Raw genomic sequence first — 15360 nt, forward strand, 5'->3', positions numbered from 1 at the left:
CTGTAAAGTTACAGTTCATGATCTCAAATGGGATTTGAATATAATGTGAAAATTCCTTCTCTTACTCCTTTTTTGCTTCTACTTTTAAATCTATGCCTCCCTCTATATTAACTTCTATTTAACACTTTTTCAGACTAATATCACTAATCGGAATGTCAATGCATCCCCCATGACAGAACCCAAATATCTTAACCATCCAAGTCTCATGGGTGAAAGTCAAATATCATAACCATGGACGACAACAACAAAATTTTAAATGATTATATTTAGAATAATGAGACTTATAACACGGGAGTTGTTTTCCATATTACACACAATTCCGTGTTTAGACACTCCACTTTTAAGTTTTTGTCTAATAAATTTTTAGTAATATTAGAATTTTTAAAAATTAATTTTTTATTAGATATAAAATTAAATTTTAATGGGGTGTAATTAGATAATTTAATTAAAAAATTAAAAATTTGAAGGATTATATGTTTCTTTAAAAATTTAAACACTACATAAATACTAAATTTATAATTTATCCTTAAAAAAGATCATTAAACCATAAGAAGAGATGAAAAAAATGCAACTAAAATTAATTTTTTTAAAAAAATGCAAAGATTTTAGAGGCAAAATATGAAAATGGTCCAAGCAAAATTACATATTTACCCCCAGAGAAACCTTTTAAAATGGGGTACGGTTTTTTGGCTCGAACTAGCACGACTTGGAACTCTCGTGTTCTCTGCAATGGCCGCTGAGAACAAACCCTCCACCGCCGGCAAGAAACGGAAGCAGCGCTATCGTCCCAACAATGTTTCTCTCTCAATCTTTTCTTCTTCTTCCTTGCTCCTCTTCTTTTTACCTTCTCTATTAGGTCGATTTACTCAATTCCTTCTAATTTTCTCGTTGTTCTCCTTCCTCAGAAACCAGTGAAGAAGAAGGGCCATTACCCATTACGCCCAGGAGTCCAAGGTTTCTTTATCACCTGCGATGGCGGCCGAGAGCGTCAAGCCTCCATTGAAGCTATCAATGTTATTGACTCTGTATGACTTTGCCCCTTTTTACTGCTTCTGGGTTATGTTTTGTTGGGATTGAGATGAATATTTCAATGGTTTACGTTTCGATTGTCATTGAGCTGTGTTCCTATTGCCTTATTGTGGAAGTCATGGGGGAATTGAATCATTCCTTTTGTTTTGTTATAAAGTTCCGAGATGAAACTTAGAGAGATTTGGAGGCAGATAATGTAAAGCGTGGTACCCAATGATTCAAAGATGTTTGATGTGCGAAGGGTCTATTTGTAAAGCTTATTAGTGAGTAATGAATACATCCGAAGTTATCTATGATAGACGTAAAGGGAAAATATTACATAGGGAATTTTTTAAGCTTATCTCAAAGTAATTCTGGTTTTTGTCAATGTTATGTCTAATTGTTCGTTGTAGGATTATTAATTGCTCATTCTTTAAATGCTATACATATATATTTGTTCTGTTTAAAGGCTTTACTGTTGATTTCTTTACAAGAACATTGATTTTTACGTATTCGTTTTCTTTATTCCATTTTCAGTTTTTTGACGAGTTAGTCCATGGAAAGGGTTCTGGCGTGAAGCTGACAGAATTAGCTGATAAACCTTTAAACAAAAAAATTAAGTTTTCAGATTCTGAATCTTCTGGTTCTGATGATGATGATGGGGAAGAGGAGGAGGAGGAGGTGGGGGATGAGAATGAGGACGAGAACAAGGAGGTTCCTGACGAAGAAAGCAAGTCTAAGTCTCCTAAGGAGCAAAATGATCCTTGCAATGAAAATGAAACAACAGACGTTCCAGATCCTCATCAAGGGGACACTGTAGCCACCGAAAGTCGAACAGAGGAAAAATCAAATGACAATGAAAAGGATATAAAGTGTCCAGAAGTTCGATCGGAGGAAGTTGAGGAGCCGCCGAAAAAGAAACACTGCATTGAAGCAGATGCATCAAAAAGTATTGTTAAGGAGAAAGAGAAATCTATTGATCAATTGATTGAAGCTGAACTTCAGGAACTGGGAGATAAAAGCAAGGTCAGTGATAAAATTTCAACGTTAAGGTTATTTTTTTTTCTAATCTTACAACTATAAACCTTGTATGAGTTATGATTATGACTTACAAGCTATTTTAAACATCCAGACTGATAATTGATCCTTTGTTTTCCAATCTTCTTATCATGAAATGTGGTTCAGAGACGTTTTTTCAACCTTGATTCGGGCTGCAATGGTGTTGTCTTTATCCAAATGCGGAAAAATGATGGAGAACCTGGTCCTGAGGCTGTTGTGCAGCATATGATGACATCTATTGCTTCAACAAGGAAACACATATCAAGGTTTGCATATAGTTCTTGAATTTCTATAAGGAATGAAGCATGAAGAAGTTCATATACTGGATCACTAAAAGGCTTTATTGTATATTTGATATATCCCAGGTTCATACTTAGAGTACTGCCTGTTGAAGTGGCATGCTACGCTTCAGTGGAGGAGATCTCGAGGGCAATAAAGCCTCTAATAGAAAAGAACTTTCCTGTTGAAAGTCAAAGTCCTAAAAAGGTATATCCCTACTTTTACGTTCCCTTTTAATCGTCTTCCAATTTCAATACCATGGTGTCAGTTCCTTTTTGTGATAAAGGAACAACTATAGATTCAATGACTATTTGAATATGATCACTTAACGCTACTATGAGTTGGAAATAGTTGCGCTGATTTCTTGATGGCTTTATGCATTCTAAGATTGAGGACAATTGTTTCAAATTTTGTTTCTAGATTTGTGCTTGGTTTTGTGACTGGAGTTCTAGGCCGCATATCCAATTCACTTAAGACTAGGAGAGCTAAAAGTGTCATTGAGTGAAAAGTAGAGTAGGCTGTATATACTTGTAACTGTTTAAAGCTGTTGTGATGTAGTTGTCAACCGGGTAGAAGATAAGGAGAGTCCATGGCTATTCATTTTATAATGGCTGTGGTTTTCTAGTTTTTGCAGTTTTGATATCTCTGACCCTACACGTTTTGACACTTCCTAGTCGTATGATGAAATTGCAACCTCCAGTTGGTAAAGGACATGGAAGAAAATTCAACTGAGCGACTATAATCGATGATTGATTGATTATTAAACGAAACTATCCTATAAATACTTTATAAGAAGTGAACATGAATCTCGTTTCCTAGTGACTTGACTTGAGGATGCTGTTATTAGAATGATCACAGATTAATATTTCAATTTTTTTTTTATCTTTCTCGCAGTTCGCAGTATTATACGAGGCCCGTTCAAATACTGGCATTGACAGGGCAACTATAATTAATACTGTAGCAAAAGCTGTTCCTGAGCCTCATAAAGTTGATTTGAACAATCCTGAAAAAACCATTGTGGTTGAGATTGTCAAGGTGAGGAACTCTGTTCTTGGAAGTAAATAGTCTAGAGATTTCTCCTTAGACCTGACTCAGTAAATAGAATGTTTGCCATAGCCACCCATTTGGTGGGGTATGTGCCGCTTTAAATTTTGTGTTTAAAATATTCTCTGCTAGCTGAAGCTATATACATCTTAAACCTTGCCTTGAGGATTTAATCTAATCTTGGTTTCAAACCTGACTTCTTTTACCAAATTTTTATTGTTTTAGATAAAAATATATTGCTTGAGGTTAAATCTGCTGGGAAGTAAGTGAAGTTCATACTTTTATTATCCTTACCCAAGTAAATGGAAAGTGTTGTAGATCCTCTGAAAGTCCTTACAGAACTAGTTTTATCTGCAAGTTAGTCTGGGAGGCAAAAAACTATGGCTTTAGAAGCTTAAGAATTGCTGAACCATTAGTTTGGAACGTGTTTGGTGAGACTGGATGCTAATAGAATAGGCTCTGTAGTAGATATTGTTCTCTTTGGACTTTTCCTTTCGGACTTTCTCTCAAGGTTTTTAAAACGGTTTCTACACTCTTGTAAAGAATGTTTCATTCTCTTCTTCAACCGACGTGGAATCTCACATGCTGTATCAGATGGAAGTTGACAACCCATGCCTATGAAAATGAAAAAAAAATAATGTTTGATCGTTTGTTATGAAATGTGATTGGTCTGGAATGTGGACAATAACTGTGTAATCTCACATTGTGTTTTTTGTTGGGTTGTTCAGACAATTTGCTTGATTGGAGTAGTGGAGAAGTACAAGGAGTTATCCAAGTACAACCTAAGGCAGCTCACATCAAGAAAGCAATAGAATAGGTTAGTTTAGGTTATTTGGTTTTCATGTCTGTTTCAGCTTTGGTCGGACGGACACCTTTTAACTTTGAAATGTATTAATCTGCATGTTTCTTGATGTGTACGGTTAGTATAGTTTAGATTTGAGTATTAAGTATTATATATGGTTTTAAATTTCATAATATGCTTATACTGTTCTGTTGAACTGCTATTGAGTTTGATGGAGGAAGATGATTGAAAGATTCATCATATCTGTTGTTTGTTTGTATGGCTTGCATTTACATGGAGTTGAACTCGAACACAGTTTCTTAAATAAAATATTTGAAATCAAAATGAAAAAAGATAACTCATGAGATCGGAGGAGTATCCAACACAATATATTACATGATATCATGTAATATATTGTCGGTAATGATGATGATATGATTATATTTCATTGCTGGGAATTGAACCCGGGTCTCTTGGGTGAAAGTCAGATATCCTAATTAAATTTGGGACTCTTAGGTGAAAGTCAAATATCTTAATTGGTGGACGACAATGGATGATAAGATATATTTATCCAAATTTTAAATAATTATATTTAGAATAATGAGACTAAAGAATGTTTCACATAATTTCGAAATTGTTTCATAACTACACTATTTCTAGGTAACTCAAGAATTATTTAGGGCTTGTGGTGGCTTTTAGAACTATTTCCTTGAGAAAGGTGTTTGCATGGATCAATACCAAAAAAACAACACAAAAAAAAGTAAAAGCCGACCCTAGCCTCATTAGCTGAGGTCATATTTTATGTGCTGACCTCAGCCTATGAGGCTAGGGTCGACCTCTACCGTATTGTTTTCCTTCTCTTTATTTTTAATTAGTTTTCTACTCAAATGATGAAAAACATTTATAAAAGGTGAAGAGTAATATTAAAACGTTTGAAAGATAGAAGTGTTTCTTAAACAATATATCCCGACTACAATAACTACCGAACAACGATCCATTTGAAGAATGATGCTGGATTCCCTATATAAGAGGATGAAATCATCAAACCATTAGCTTTCCAATCAAATAACCTAATAAGCAACTTTGAATTATGGATGTGGAAGAAACCCAAGCAAATGATATAAATATTGTTGGGCTCATGCAGTGCCTGCCTATCTCTACATCTAACATAGAAAATTCCTCTCCTCTACGGATTGTAACTACAAAAAATTTAGTCCTAATGCACATTAAAAGAATGGTGTTACTTGGCGACTACTGTGTTTTTCTCGCTCGAAACTCCATTTTCGACTTGTTTATCGAATCCGTGGTAAGGTACTTCGACCATGGGTTGTGGCAAAGGATGACCTTGAAAGTCCTCTGGAAAGAATTCGAAATCAGGGCCGAAGTTGAACTTGACAACACAATTTGGTTGATTCGGTTGAGTGTACATTGAGGCTGCAGGATAATAACGACCTCCGTTCAGATCGGTAAACGCAACGCCTTGGCATACTCCGTTTTTGAAGAACGAAATCTCACTTCCTGCACAACAAATGTCGAACACATCATTTAACTTCAGAGAGGGGACGATACTCCGATCAAGAACTAAACTAGAACTCGGGAAAGAAGAAACAAGAATGAAAAGCATAAGGCAAGATGCAACATATTGCTGGGGCATCTATCTCGAGTTCCTAATCCTCAATCGCTATATAACTGACTTGACAGTCGACACGTGTCAAAAATGGTTGGTTAAATTACTTATAAATTGTAACAAATGACTAATTCAGTAACGAAAAAATAGTCTAAACACTCATGCCAGAACCTTGTTAAATGATAATAGATGTGACCCAAAGGAACAGACTGGAAACATCAGCACCAAACTACTCCTAACATCTCAAGCTCACCGCTAGCAAATATTGTCTTCTTTGGGCTTTTTCTTTCGAGCTTCCCCTCAAGGTTTTTAAAACGTGTTTGTTAGGGAGAGGTTTCCACCCCTTATAAAGAATGTTTCGTTCTCCTCCTCAACTAATGTGGGATCTCACAATTATTTACTTACACTACGGTTAACAAGCTAACCCCTCTCTCCCAACCGATAGCTCTTCTGTACCCTCTTCCCCACTTCCTCAGAACGTTTATTCCTCCTGAAATAAAGACATGTCCAAAATCATTCTCGAACATGCCCAAAATCATTCTCGAACATGCCCCAAGTGAATTGCATGGTTGGCTTGAGTTTTATCACCTACTAAAACATACAACCATTTGTACACATTCAAAGAATCAGATAAATAGGAAACAGCATGCTTATGAGTTTCACTTATTGATCTGGATACCCTATTTCTATAGATCATCTTTCTCATTATGCATGGTAAAAGGATTTCAAATTGCTCTTGCAGTATAGCTCAGCTATGAAATGGGATCTCGGTCGGGAAAACTACATCCCCCCTTGGCCAAATGAATAGGAAAAAAGAACGTTTCTCCCCAAATGCAACACTATACGTAGTGTCAAAATGAACCTTCAAACTATGCCAATGTCAAATGACTCGACTTTAGAAGAAAACGCAAACAGATGCAACACATAATCTTAGAGGAATCTCAATTTAAAACGAATGTCAATAAGGCCTATAGTAACTTCAAGTTTGTTCTTTTCAAAAAGCTATACTTCCATGATTGATCGGTTGCAGCTCAAAGGGCAGTCTACTTCAGGGGCAGCACTGGGCTGCAACCTCAACCCTGCTTGCCAGCCAGTGAGTTCTTGCCTCACGGGCCAAAACTGTATTTTTTCTCATCATTTGTATCACAGGGCTGCAGGAGTGGCTAACTAGGAAATCCTTAAACCAATCTAAATATCAGGAACTGCAACATTTTTCCTAACTAGCTAGGACAAACCGAATTGAAAAATCGAAAAAGAACGTAGCATAAAAAAATAAAAATGAAACCGCTCAAGCCCACCGCTAGCAAATATTGTCCTCTTTGGCTTTCACTTTCGGGCTTCCCCTCAAGATTTTTTAAAACGCGTCTGCTAGAGAGAGGTTTCTACACCCTTGTAAAGAGTATTTGGAGAGGTTTCCACATCTTTATAAAGGGTACTTTGTTCTCCTCCCCAACTGATGTGGGATTTCACAATCCACCCCCTTCGGGGCCCAGCATCATTGCTGACACACCGCCTCGTGTCCACCCCCTTCGGGACTCAACCTCTTTGCTAGCACATCGCCTAGTGTCTGGCTCTTGTATCATTTATAACGGCCTAAGCCCACCATTGGCAGATATTGTCCTCTTTGGGCTTTCCCTTTCGGGCTTCCCCTCAAAGTTTTTAAAACGCGTCTGCTAGGGAGGTTTCCACACCCCTATAGAGGGCATTTTGTTCTCCTCCCCAACTGAGGTGGGATCTCACATAAAATCACAAGTCGAAGTCAAGTGTAAAAGAACAATCTATATAACAATCAAGATGCACATGAAATGGTTTCCATAGAGCTTCCATAGAACATAAAGCAGATCCTCAACAACTCAAGAAAATTGAACATAGAATGCATCAGTTGTCAGGATTTAGTAAAGCAATCCAACATACCAGGAACTACTTTAGGAGGCTCCTCTTTCCCTTCAGGAGCACAAATGTACCTCTGCCCCTTATACCAAACATAATGCGGTGACTTGGGCGCATATGAAGCCCCATCAGGCAAATTGATATAAAAACCAAGAACATCACCTTCCTTATATCCCTCCTCTCCATATTTCTCCCTTAAAGCCTTGTGCACCTTACTTCCATCAATATCTCTGTATCCAAAACTATTCCCATCGTACCCGACCGGCGCCTGCAAGTCCCCTTTCTCCATCGACCATCCGAGCCGAGTATGCCCGGTCTCCCCCAAGCTTACAACCTTGATTTCAAAATACCATGCCCCTTCCTCCACCCCTCTAGTAGCTCTCACCATTCTATACCCCTTTGTACTACCACCACTCATTCTGTCATCACTCAATTCAACTTTCTCCGCCTTGTAAACTTTTGACAAACATATTTGCATACTGGAATTGTCGTCTCCTTTATCGGAGAACCTTGGAACTGGAGTGATCAAAACAGGATCCTCAGTGGGGGCATTGTGATTGTTATTAGCTTTGTTCTTCTTTTTCCCCTTCCGGCTCGATTTAGTAGCCCAAACATTATTATTCTTCTTCTTCGATTTCTTTGGTGCAACATTGCCACTAGCTGACCCGTTGTTCTTAGCCGCCGTTGTGGATGCCGGCAATGGCGATTTGTCCTCCCCTGCAGGTTTGTTAAGCGAAGACAACTGCTTCTGCTTTTTCGGAGTCGGGCCTTCTTCGCCGTCGTCATTCCCAGGGGACTTCGTCAATTTAGCGGATTTTGTGTCATCGGAGGCGGGTTCTTCTTCGGAGATTTCTTCAGAGGCATCGGGTGGGTGTTGACTGGTACCGTTCTGGGGCTCGGTTAGATTCACAGGCGGATCAGCAGGGTCAAGTGGGTCGATCTCAGCGGCGCGAATGGAGTCGCCTTCTCCATCATCTTCATCTCTGTAATTGGAACGGAGGGAATCCATGAGAATGAGCTCCAATAGGGTTAAAATTTCGGCAACTCCGGGGACGGAGGAGATTAATGATCCTTTTACATATGTTTCTGCTAACCGAGAGCTGGAGAAATTCGGAAATCAAACTAGTCCCGACGGATGGGGCTGAAGGATTGAAGAGACGGGGAACGGGGAGAGATTCGCCGTGGTATGATCAGATAATTGGACCCATTTAAATTATTTAATTTTTACGATAAAAATTAGATTTGGTTATTTATTTATTTATTTATTTCGATTTGAATTTAATTTATATTGGTTGACATTTTTTAAATCGAATTAATTTAATTAATTTGATAATAAAATAAAATAAAATAAAAATCTTTAAATTTCTTAAGCAAAATAAAATAATATTTTATATCAAATTATCTAATTATTGGTACATATAAATTAAATATTTAATTTTTTTTTAAAAAAAGGTAGGATAAGATTGTGACCTTAATTTCAGGTTGATCGAGTTAACCGGATCAAAAAAACTATTTTATAATTTTCCAAAATTAATCCCAATTTCAATCAATTTTTCATTAAAAAAAATTAAATAAATAAAAAACAAAATGACTTAATTGAGAATTTTTAATATATATATATATATATATATTTGGTGAAGCATTGAATTTGTAATTAATAAAATAATTTATATACTCACCTACCACCATTCTTTTGGACCATTCAATTTCACACCTCCATCAAAACTTGGTCATATTTTATTTTATTTTATTTTATTTTATTTTATTTTATTTTATTTCAACAAATTACGAGGAATGGACACATGTTATTCATGATAATTATGGGTAATATTTTGATATTTTATTTTATTTATTGAATTATGAGTGGTCAATAAAATGGGTCAAAAATGGTTTCCATTTCCCCACCCAACCACCCATATACTCCAAAAATTACTCCCAATTCAGAAGGCTATTCTCGTAATTTCAGCATAGACGCCGCCTTCATTCTTCTCCGAGCTTTGCCGCAATTGCCACGCGTTCTAACAGGGCCTCACCACCCTCTCTTTCTATAAACGTCTTTCCCTCTCTCTTGATTCCCCTCTGGATCATGCTCTTCCTCCTGCTTCTGCTTCTGCCAATTTCAAGCGGTCGTGGTTGTGGGAGGAGGGATTAATAAGGGCATTGGGATTTCCCCATTTGCTCCTTCTTCAATTCCCTCTAAGATACACATCCATGCCTCCCAGCAAGTTCAATTCCGCTGTAATCTCTCTCTCTCTCTCTCTCTCTGCCTCTCTATTTACTGTTCATCTGTTGTGATCTCGATTTCGGAATCGTCTCCTTGTCTTCTTTACGCTTTCTGATCTGTTGATTGGGTTTTCTGGGTTTTTTTCCCGGTGGAAATTTCTTGGAGATTCTGTAGTTAGCCGAGGATATGATGCTCTGTTTCCATTTGGGGGATTTTTATAAATCTTTGTGTTGTGTTGTGCTGCTAGAAACTTTTGTATGCGGATTAATTTGGTGGGTTTTTGTTGCTGATTTGGAGATATTTGGAATTCATCTGTTTGTGGTTGAATATCTGATGGATGAATCAAGTGGATGATTATTATCCCAGAGGACTGCATGTTTTTCTTTTCAGATTCCCTAGTCTTTTTGGAACAGGGGGGGCACTTTTCTTTTTTCTTTTGTTCTTTCTAGATGTTGCTTTTTTAATTCGTGTTATTTAGTTTTTTGAGGCAACTGAACTGCTGGTGATACAGGGAGAAGGAAACTTTTCTGGCCCAATGGCGGATAATGGTTTATTTAATGCAAATTCTCTGTTAAATTCTGAGAAGGCTGTCCAGGAGCTTCTTGAACGGTCTCCATTAATGGAGACTGATGATCACCTTATTGAGTTTTCAGAGGCCTTGAGAAGTATGTATCACTGTTTTATTTCGTATGTTTTACTGAATCATGAGCTGCTGTTGAATATTTTCCTTTACGTTTATGTAATTTTGCTGATATGGTTGCTGTTGTGTATGAATTGGTCAAAATATGCTGCTCATGTTATTTCTTCGATCTTCAGCTGTTGCAAAAGCATTAAGAAAGGCAGCTGAGGGAAAGGCTGCTTCGCAGGCTGAGGCTGCTGAATGGAAGCGTAAATTTGAACTGGAGAGGACTAGAAATCTTCAACTCGAGCATAAAGGTTTCTCTAATGGGATTTCTTGTGTTATTTAGAATATATTAGTTGATGTTTTCGTGGGGCTGGAGAATTGTTAGAAGCACACACTTTCATTAAATAGCAAACGTCTCCTCTTCAAGTCTTTATGTAACAGCTCGAGCCCACCGCTAGCAGATATTGTCCTTTTTGGGCTTTCCGGGCTTCCCCACAAAGTTTTTAAAACACGTCTGCTACGGGGAGGTTTCCACACTCTTATAAAAAATGCTTCATTCTCCTCCTCAACCGACGTGGAATCTCACATTTTAGCTTCCCTTTGGTTATATCTGTATTTTACTTCTTATGGAGATAACAAGATATAGTTGGAGAATTGGGAGAGGGGCATATGGCGTCCGTTATTGTTATGTTGAGCCTTGTAGGATTAATCTCGACGTGCATATGCCATGACATGATTACTTGCCTGAGTCTATCTATGTCGATCGTATTGTAGCAACCAAACCGACTAGTGACCTTATTTTGTATTCACCATGTTCACAAATGTGATCCACCACCATTTTTCTTTTCCTATCATTCCTTTTTTCTTATGTTTTTCTTCTGTTTTCGTTTTCGTTTCTCCTTATTTTTTATATGTTCCTTAAAACTACATATGCTTATGCATTATAGGGCAGTCACCAGTAGAATGCAATGGTCATAATAATAAGAGGTCAAGGATCCTAAGCCCACAAGCCACGGAGCAATCAGAATGGTGTTGTGGATCAAATGGAATATGTTCTCATGAAATTCTCCAAGATCGGGACATCAATTCTATTTCTCAGATGGCGTCTAAAAAATATACGAGAAAGGTATTTGAGGAAAAATGAAACATGCCCATTTATTTGCACAAAATAAATAAATTAATAAAGTCAAAAGTTCTCTCTCAATGTTCTTTATTTCTCTAATTTAAACATGCGTACAAGCAAAACGAGGCATGCTGCATGCATCTTATAGTTCCGTATTTCATTGTTCCTAGTGATGTTTCATGCATACTTCCTTTTGGTGGCATTGAACTACAGAAAAAATACTTTGAAATGTAACAAATTGGTCTTAGATATTTACTGAATTGTGCTAATCCCATTTAAACTTACAGGCACCATTTAAACTTTCATGGTGCTGCAATGGTGAGCATAGTGATCGGCACAAGCACGATGTTGTCTCCTTTGAGAAAGGAAACATAACAACTGCAGAGCGTAGCAGTAGACAGGTCTGTTACTGCTGAACATAGACACATCTCAATTGAATTACTTACATGTTACAGTTTATCTACGGTCGATTTTTGACAAAATGGAAATGAAAAACTGAGCCTAGGGTCATGAATTTTGAGTGGGTCCACTTAATTGATATAACATTTTCATTTCAGATTTCTTTGAAGTGGGAATCTCAACCTCAGACCGTGCTTATATTGACCAAACCAAACTCAATATCGGTTCGAATTCTTTGTTTTGAGATGGTCAGGTGTGTTGCTTAGGAAAAGTTTGCTCTCCTTTTTGCCTACACCGAAGTTTTTATCATCATAACAAGAGTATCTTCATAATGTGAAATGAATGCTGTTTTCCTTATTCCCATTTCTATTCCTCCCAGATGGTTGAGAGAGCATAAAGGTCTTCACATTTATGTTGAACCACGTGTCAAAAGTGAGCTTCTGACAGAGTCAGACTACTACAATTTTGTACATACATGGAAAGACGGTGAGTATGAATGGTTGTTATTATGTAATAGTAAGCGTATTGTTCTTACTCGGTTTGTGATGTTCAAGGATGGCCTTGACTGCATTTTTGAGCTATAATTTTTATGGCAACCTTTACTTACGGTCTCTATGACTAATTATTTAATACTGTCCTTATGCACTCGATTGACTCCTCTTTTCTACTTCTTGACAGACAAGGAGATTATGCTCCTCCACACGAAAGTTGATCTCGTGGTTACCCTTGGTGGAGATGGAACTGTACTTTGGGTACGTCTTTCACTTGCAGGAGTATCATCTTATTGTTCTAGATATTATAATTGTCATTGTTATTGCAGTCATTTCATAAATTTTCATGGCTGCATATTGAGCTTATCAACTGCTATGAACTGTACGTTTTTAATTTGGCACTTGATTGCAGGCAGCATCAATGTTTAAAGGACCAGTTCCTCCACTTGTTCCGTTTTCTTTAGGGTCTCTCGGTTTCATGACTCCTTTTCGTATCCTTCGATTCTGAGGAAGTATCTACCTTAGAAATCAATTCATTTGTTGTTTAACCAGGAAGTAATTGGTTTAAAGTTATTCTTAAACCGACATATTGCCACGACGTTGATTTTCGTTGGCTGCTGAAAATTTTCTTTAACATGCTTCAGACAGTGAGCATTACAAAGAATGCTTGGATTCAGTTCTAAAGGGTCCAATTAGTATCACATTGCGACACCGACTACAGTGCCATGTTATTAGAGATGCAGCAAGAAACGAATACGAAACTGAAGAACCTATACTCGTGCTGAATGAGGTTACAATTGATCGCGGAATATCATCGTACCTTACGAATTTGGAATGTTATTGTGACAGTTCCTTTGTAACTTGTGTCCAAGGGGATGGGCTGATTCTATCAACAACTTCTGGCAGCACAGCATACTCATTGGCTGCTGGGGGATCAATGGTTCATCCTCAGGTATGTTCTTCGGTCGACCGATCAGTCGATCTTTCAGTTCACGTTCTTATATTGGTTATAGAGTGACCATTTCTTAAATACTAGCTCAACATTCGCAGGTTCCCGGAATTCTATTTACTCCGATATGCCCACACTCCTTGTCGTTTCGACCCTTGATATTTCCAGAATACGTAACAATACGTATACAAGTACCTTTCAATAGCAGGGGGCATGCATGGGCATCCTTCGATGGGAAGGACAGGAAACAATTGGCAGCAGGAGATGCACTTGTATGCAGCATGGCACCTTGGCCAGTGCCTACAGCGTGCCAGGCAGACTCGACAAACGACTTCTTGCGCAGCATTCACGATGGCCTTCACTGGAATCTAAGAAAAACACAGTCTTTCGATGGACCTCGAGATACATGACTGAAGTTTTAGAGCTTCTTATGGTTAGTATTTATATTCTATAACATATTTTAGTTGTGGCTCAGGACTAAAAAGATGTGTAGCAGAGGGGGAAAATGGTAGAGAATCACTAAATAAGAGTAATTTTCTGTCATATTATTTATGTATGGTTTAAGGTGAAGGCTCAAGCTGATGAGAGCCCATATCTTAAGTTGTAACAAATTTTTGATAAGTAAGCAATAGATCGTTGCAATCTTACTGTTCTCAGCTGTGTGTCTTGTTAGCTCCACTTATACATCTTGTTTACGCAAAATACACTTTTCGATCCCCGATTCTAAAATGGGTAAGTTCCGACCCGCACGAAAGGCGTAACGATTTGGGCGAAATAGATATGTCTGTGCACATAACTAATTGTTCTAATGCTTTGACATTGCCGAGCTAGAACATTAAAACACTACTTTAGTAAGTAAAAAAAGTTCAGGAATTTAAATTAAATTAATTTCAAAAGAAATTTAAAAACAAATATTGAGTTTTTATTTGTTTTTTTTTTTAATTATGATAATCGAGGAAAAGAAGGATATATGAATGAAACGGATCCATGTTCGAATTACACATTTGTCCAAGAGGTTGAATGTTTGAATTTCCTCCGTCTTAATGAACTTTAAAGGGAAACAAAGTAGTTACTTTTAGTGGCTGATTTACGTTTGTGAACTTACATCGACACTCTTTTCAAAGGTGTGGAAATCTTCTCCTAACAGGTGCGTTATAAAAACCGTGAGGTTGATGGCAATACGTAACGAGTTAAAGCTGACAATATCTATTAACGGTGGGTTTGGACTATTACAAATGGTATTAGAGGTAGACATTGGGCGGTGTGTCAACAAGGACGTTGAGACCCGAAGGGGGTGGATTGTGAGATCTCAATCAGTTGGAGAGAATAACAAAACACTCCTTACAAGGGTGTTGAAATCTCTCTCTAACATACGTGTTTTAAGAACCATGAGACTGATAACAATACGTAACGGGTCAAAGCAGACAATATCTATTAACGGTGGGCTTGGGCTATTACAAATGGTATAAGAGGTAGACACCGGGTGATGTGCCAACGAGTACGTTGGGACTCCAAATGGATGGATTGTGAGATCCCAAATCGATTGGAAAGCGAAAAAAGAGCACTCCCTATAAGAGTATGAAAACCTCTCCCTAACAGACAGCGTTTTAAAAATCATGAAACTAACGACGATACGTAATTGGCAAACATTTAATTGACAAAGTCATGTCGTAACGTAGCTTGTAAACGAACCACTTTAATTTTAAAATCAATTCTCCATGTCAACCAAGAAATGACAAAAAAAACACATATTTTCATGCACATAGCCCATTTCTTGAGATCTAAATTTCCATTTTCTATATAAAAAAATTTGATAACGTAATATGGAAGGGTCAATTACCTTACACACATGCATATATGT

At 37.5% G+C, this 15360-nt stretch overlaps 3 protein-coding genes across 4 annotated transcripts; 2 read left to right on the plus strand and 1 right to left on the minus strand.

The window, feature by feature from the left end:
* The first annotated feature begins 688 nt into the window (after window positions 1–688).
* Window positions 689–4448, plus strand: LOC111467052 (THUMP domain-containing protein 1 homolog). The gene is made up of 7 exons (XM_023111837.1): window positions 689–795; window positions 906–1025; window positions 1546–2034; window positions 2194–2333; window positions 2433–2553; window positions 3241–3381; window positions 4119–4448. The coding sequence occupies exons 1-7, from the start codon at window positions 730–732 to the stop codon at window positions 4200–4202; spliced, it is 1161 nt and encodes a 386-aa protein (XP_022967605.1). The 5' UTR covers window positions 689–729; the 3' UTR covers window positions 4203–4448.
* Window positions 4449–5201: 753 nt separating this feature from the next.
* On the minus strand, window positions 5202–8874 carry LOC111466996 (protein TRAUCO-like). Of its 2 annotated transcripts, none has more exons than XM_023111748.1 (2): window positions 7713–8874; window positions 5202–5689 (listed from the first exon to the last, which is right to left on the minus strand). In XM_023111748.1, exons 1-2 carry the CDS (start codon window positions 8695–8697, stop codon window positions 5412–5414), a joined length of 1263 nt encoding a protein of 420 aa, XP_022967516.1. In that variant the 5' UTR covers window positions 8698–8874; the 3' UTR covers window positions 5202–5411. The 2 variants fall into 2 exon arrangements, with proteins under 2 accessions (XP_022967516.1, XP_022967524.1); XM_023111756.1 differs by lacking the exon at window positions 5202–5689 and adding an exon at window positions 6322–6386.
* Window positions 8875–9682: 808 nt separating this feature from the next.
* On the plus strand, window positions 9683–14155 carry LOC111466795 (NAD(H) kinase 1-like). The gene is made up of 11 exons (XM_023111413.1): window positions 9683–9926; window positions 10424–10577; window positions 10729–10848; window positions 11485–11663; window positions 11948–12061; window positions 12218–12312; window positions 12439–12545; window positions 12738–12811; window positions 12963–13041; window positions 13195–13502; window positions 13601–14155. The coding sequence occupies exons 1-11, from the start codon at window positions 9900–9902 to the stop codon at window positions 13907–13909; spliced, it is 1566 nt and encodes a 521-aa protein (XP_022967181.1). The 5' UTR covers window positions 9683–9899; the 3' UTR covers window positions 13910–14155.
* Window positions 14156–15360: the final 1205 nt, after the last annotated feature.

This window comes from Cucurbita maxima, unplaced genomic scaffold (assembly GCF_002738345.1).
Source record: "Cucurbita maxima cultivar Rimu unplaced genomic scaffold, Cmax_1.0 Cma_Scf00002, whole genome shotgun sequence".
Lineage (NCBI taxonomy): Eukaryota > Viridiplantae > Streptophyta > Magnoliopsida > Cucurbitales > Cucurbitaceae > Cucurbita > Cucurbita maxima.

Excerpts from the sequence above, each read along its gene's own strand:
- LOC111467052 (XM_023111837.1), top strand. The coding sequence starts at position 730 with ATGGCCGCTGAGAACAAACCCTCCACCGCCGGCAAGAAACGGAAGCAG. Across the intron at positions 1,026-1,545 it reads CTATCAATGTTATTGACTCT|TTTTTTGACGAGTTAGTCCA; the intron begins GTATGACTTTGC and ends TTCCATTTTCAG. Across the intron at positions 2,554-3,240 it reads AAAGTCAAAGTCCTAAAAAG|TTCGCAGTATTATACGAGGC; the intron begins GTATATCCCTAC and ends TCTTTCTCGCAG.
- LOC111466996 (XM_023111748.1), bottom strand. The coding sequence starts at position 8,697 with ATGGATTCCCTCCGTTCCAATTACAGAGATGAAGATGATGGAGAAGGC. Across the intron at positions 5,690-7,712 it reads GCCTCCTAAAGTAGTTCCTG|GAAGTGAGATTTCGTTCTTC; the intron begins GTATGTTGGATT and ends TTTGTTGTGCAG.
- LOC111466795 (XM_023111413.1), top strand. The coding sequence starts at position 9,900 with ATGCCTCCCAGCAAGTTCAATTCCGCT. Across the intron at positions 9,927-10,423 it reads CCAGCAAGTTCAATTCCGCT|GGAGAAGGAAACTTTTCTGG; the intron begins GTAATCTCTCTC and ends CTGGTGATACAG. Across the intron at positions 13,042-13,194 it reads CGGTTTCATGACTCCTTTTC|ACAGTGAGCATTACAAAGAA; the intron begins GTATCCTTCGAT and ends AACATGCTTCAG.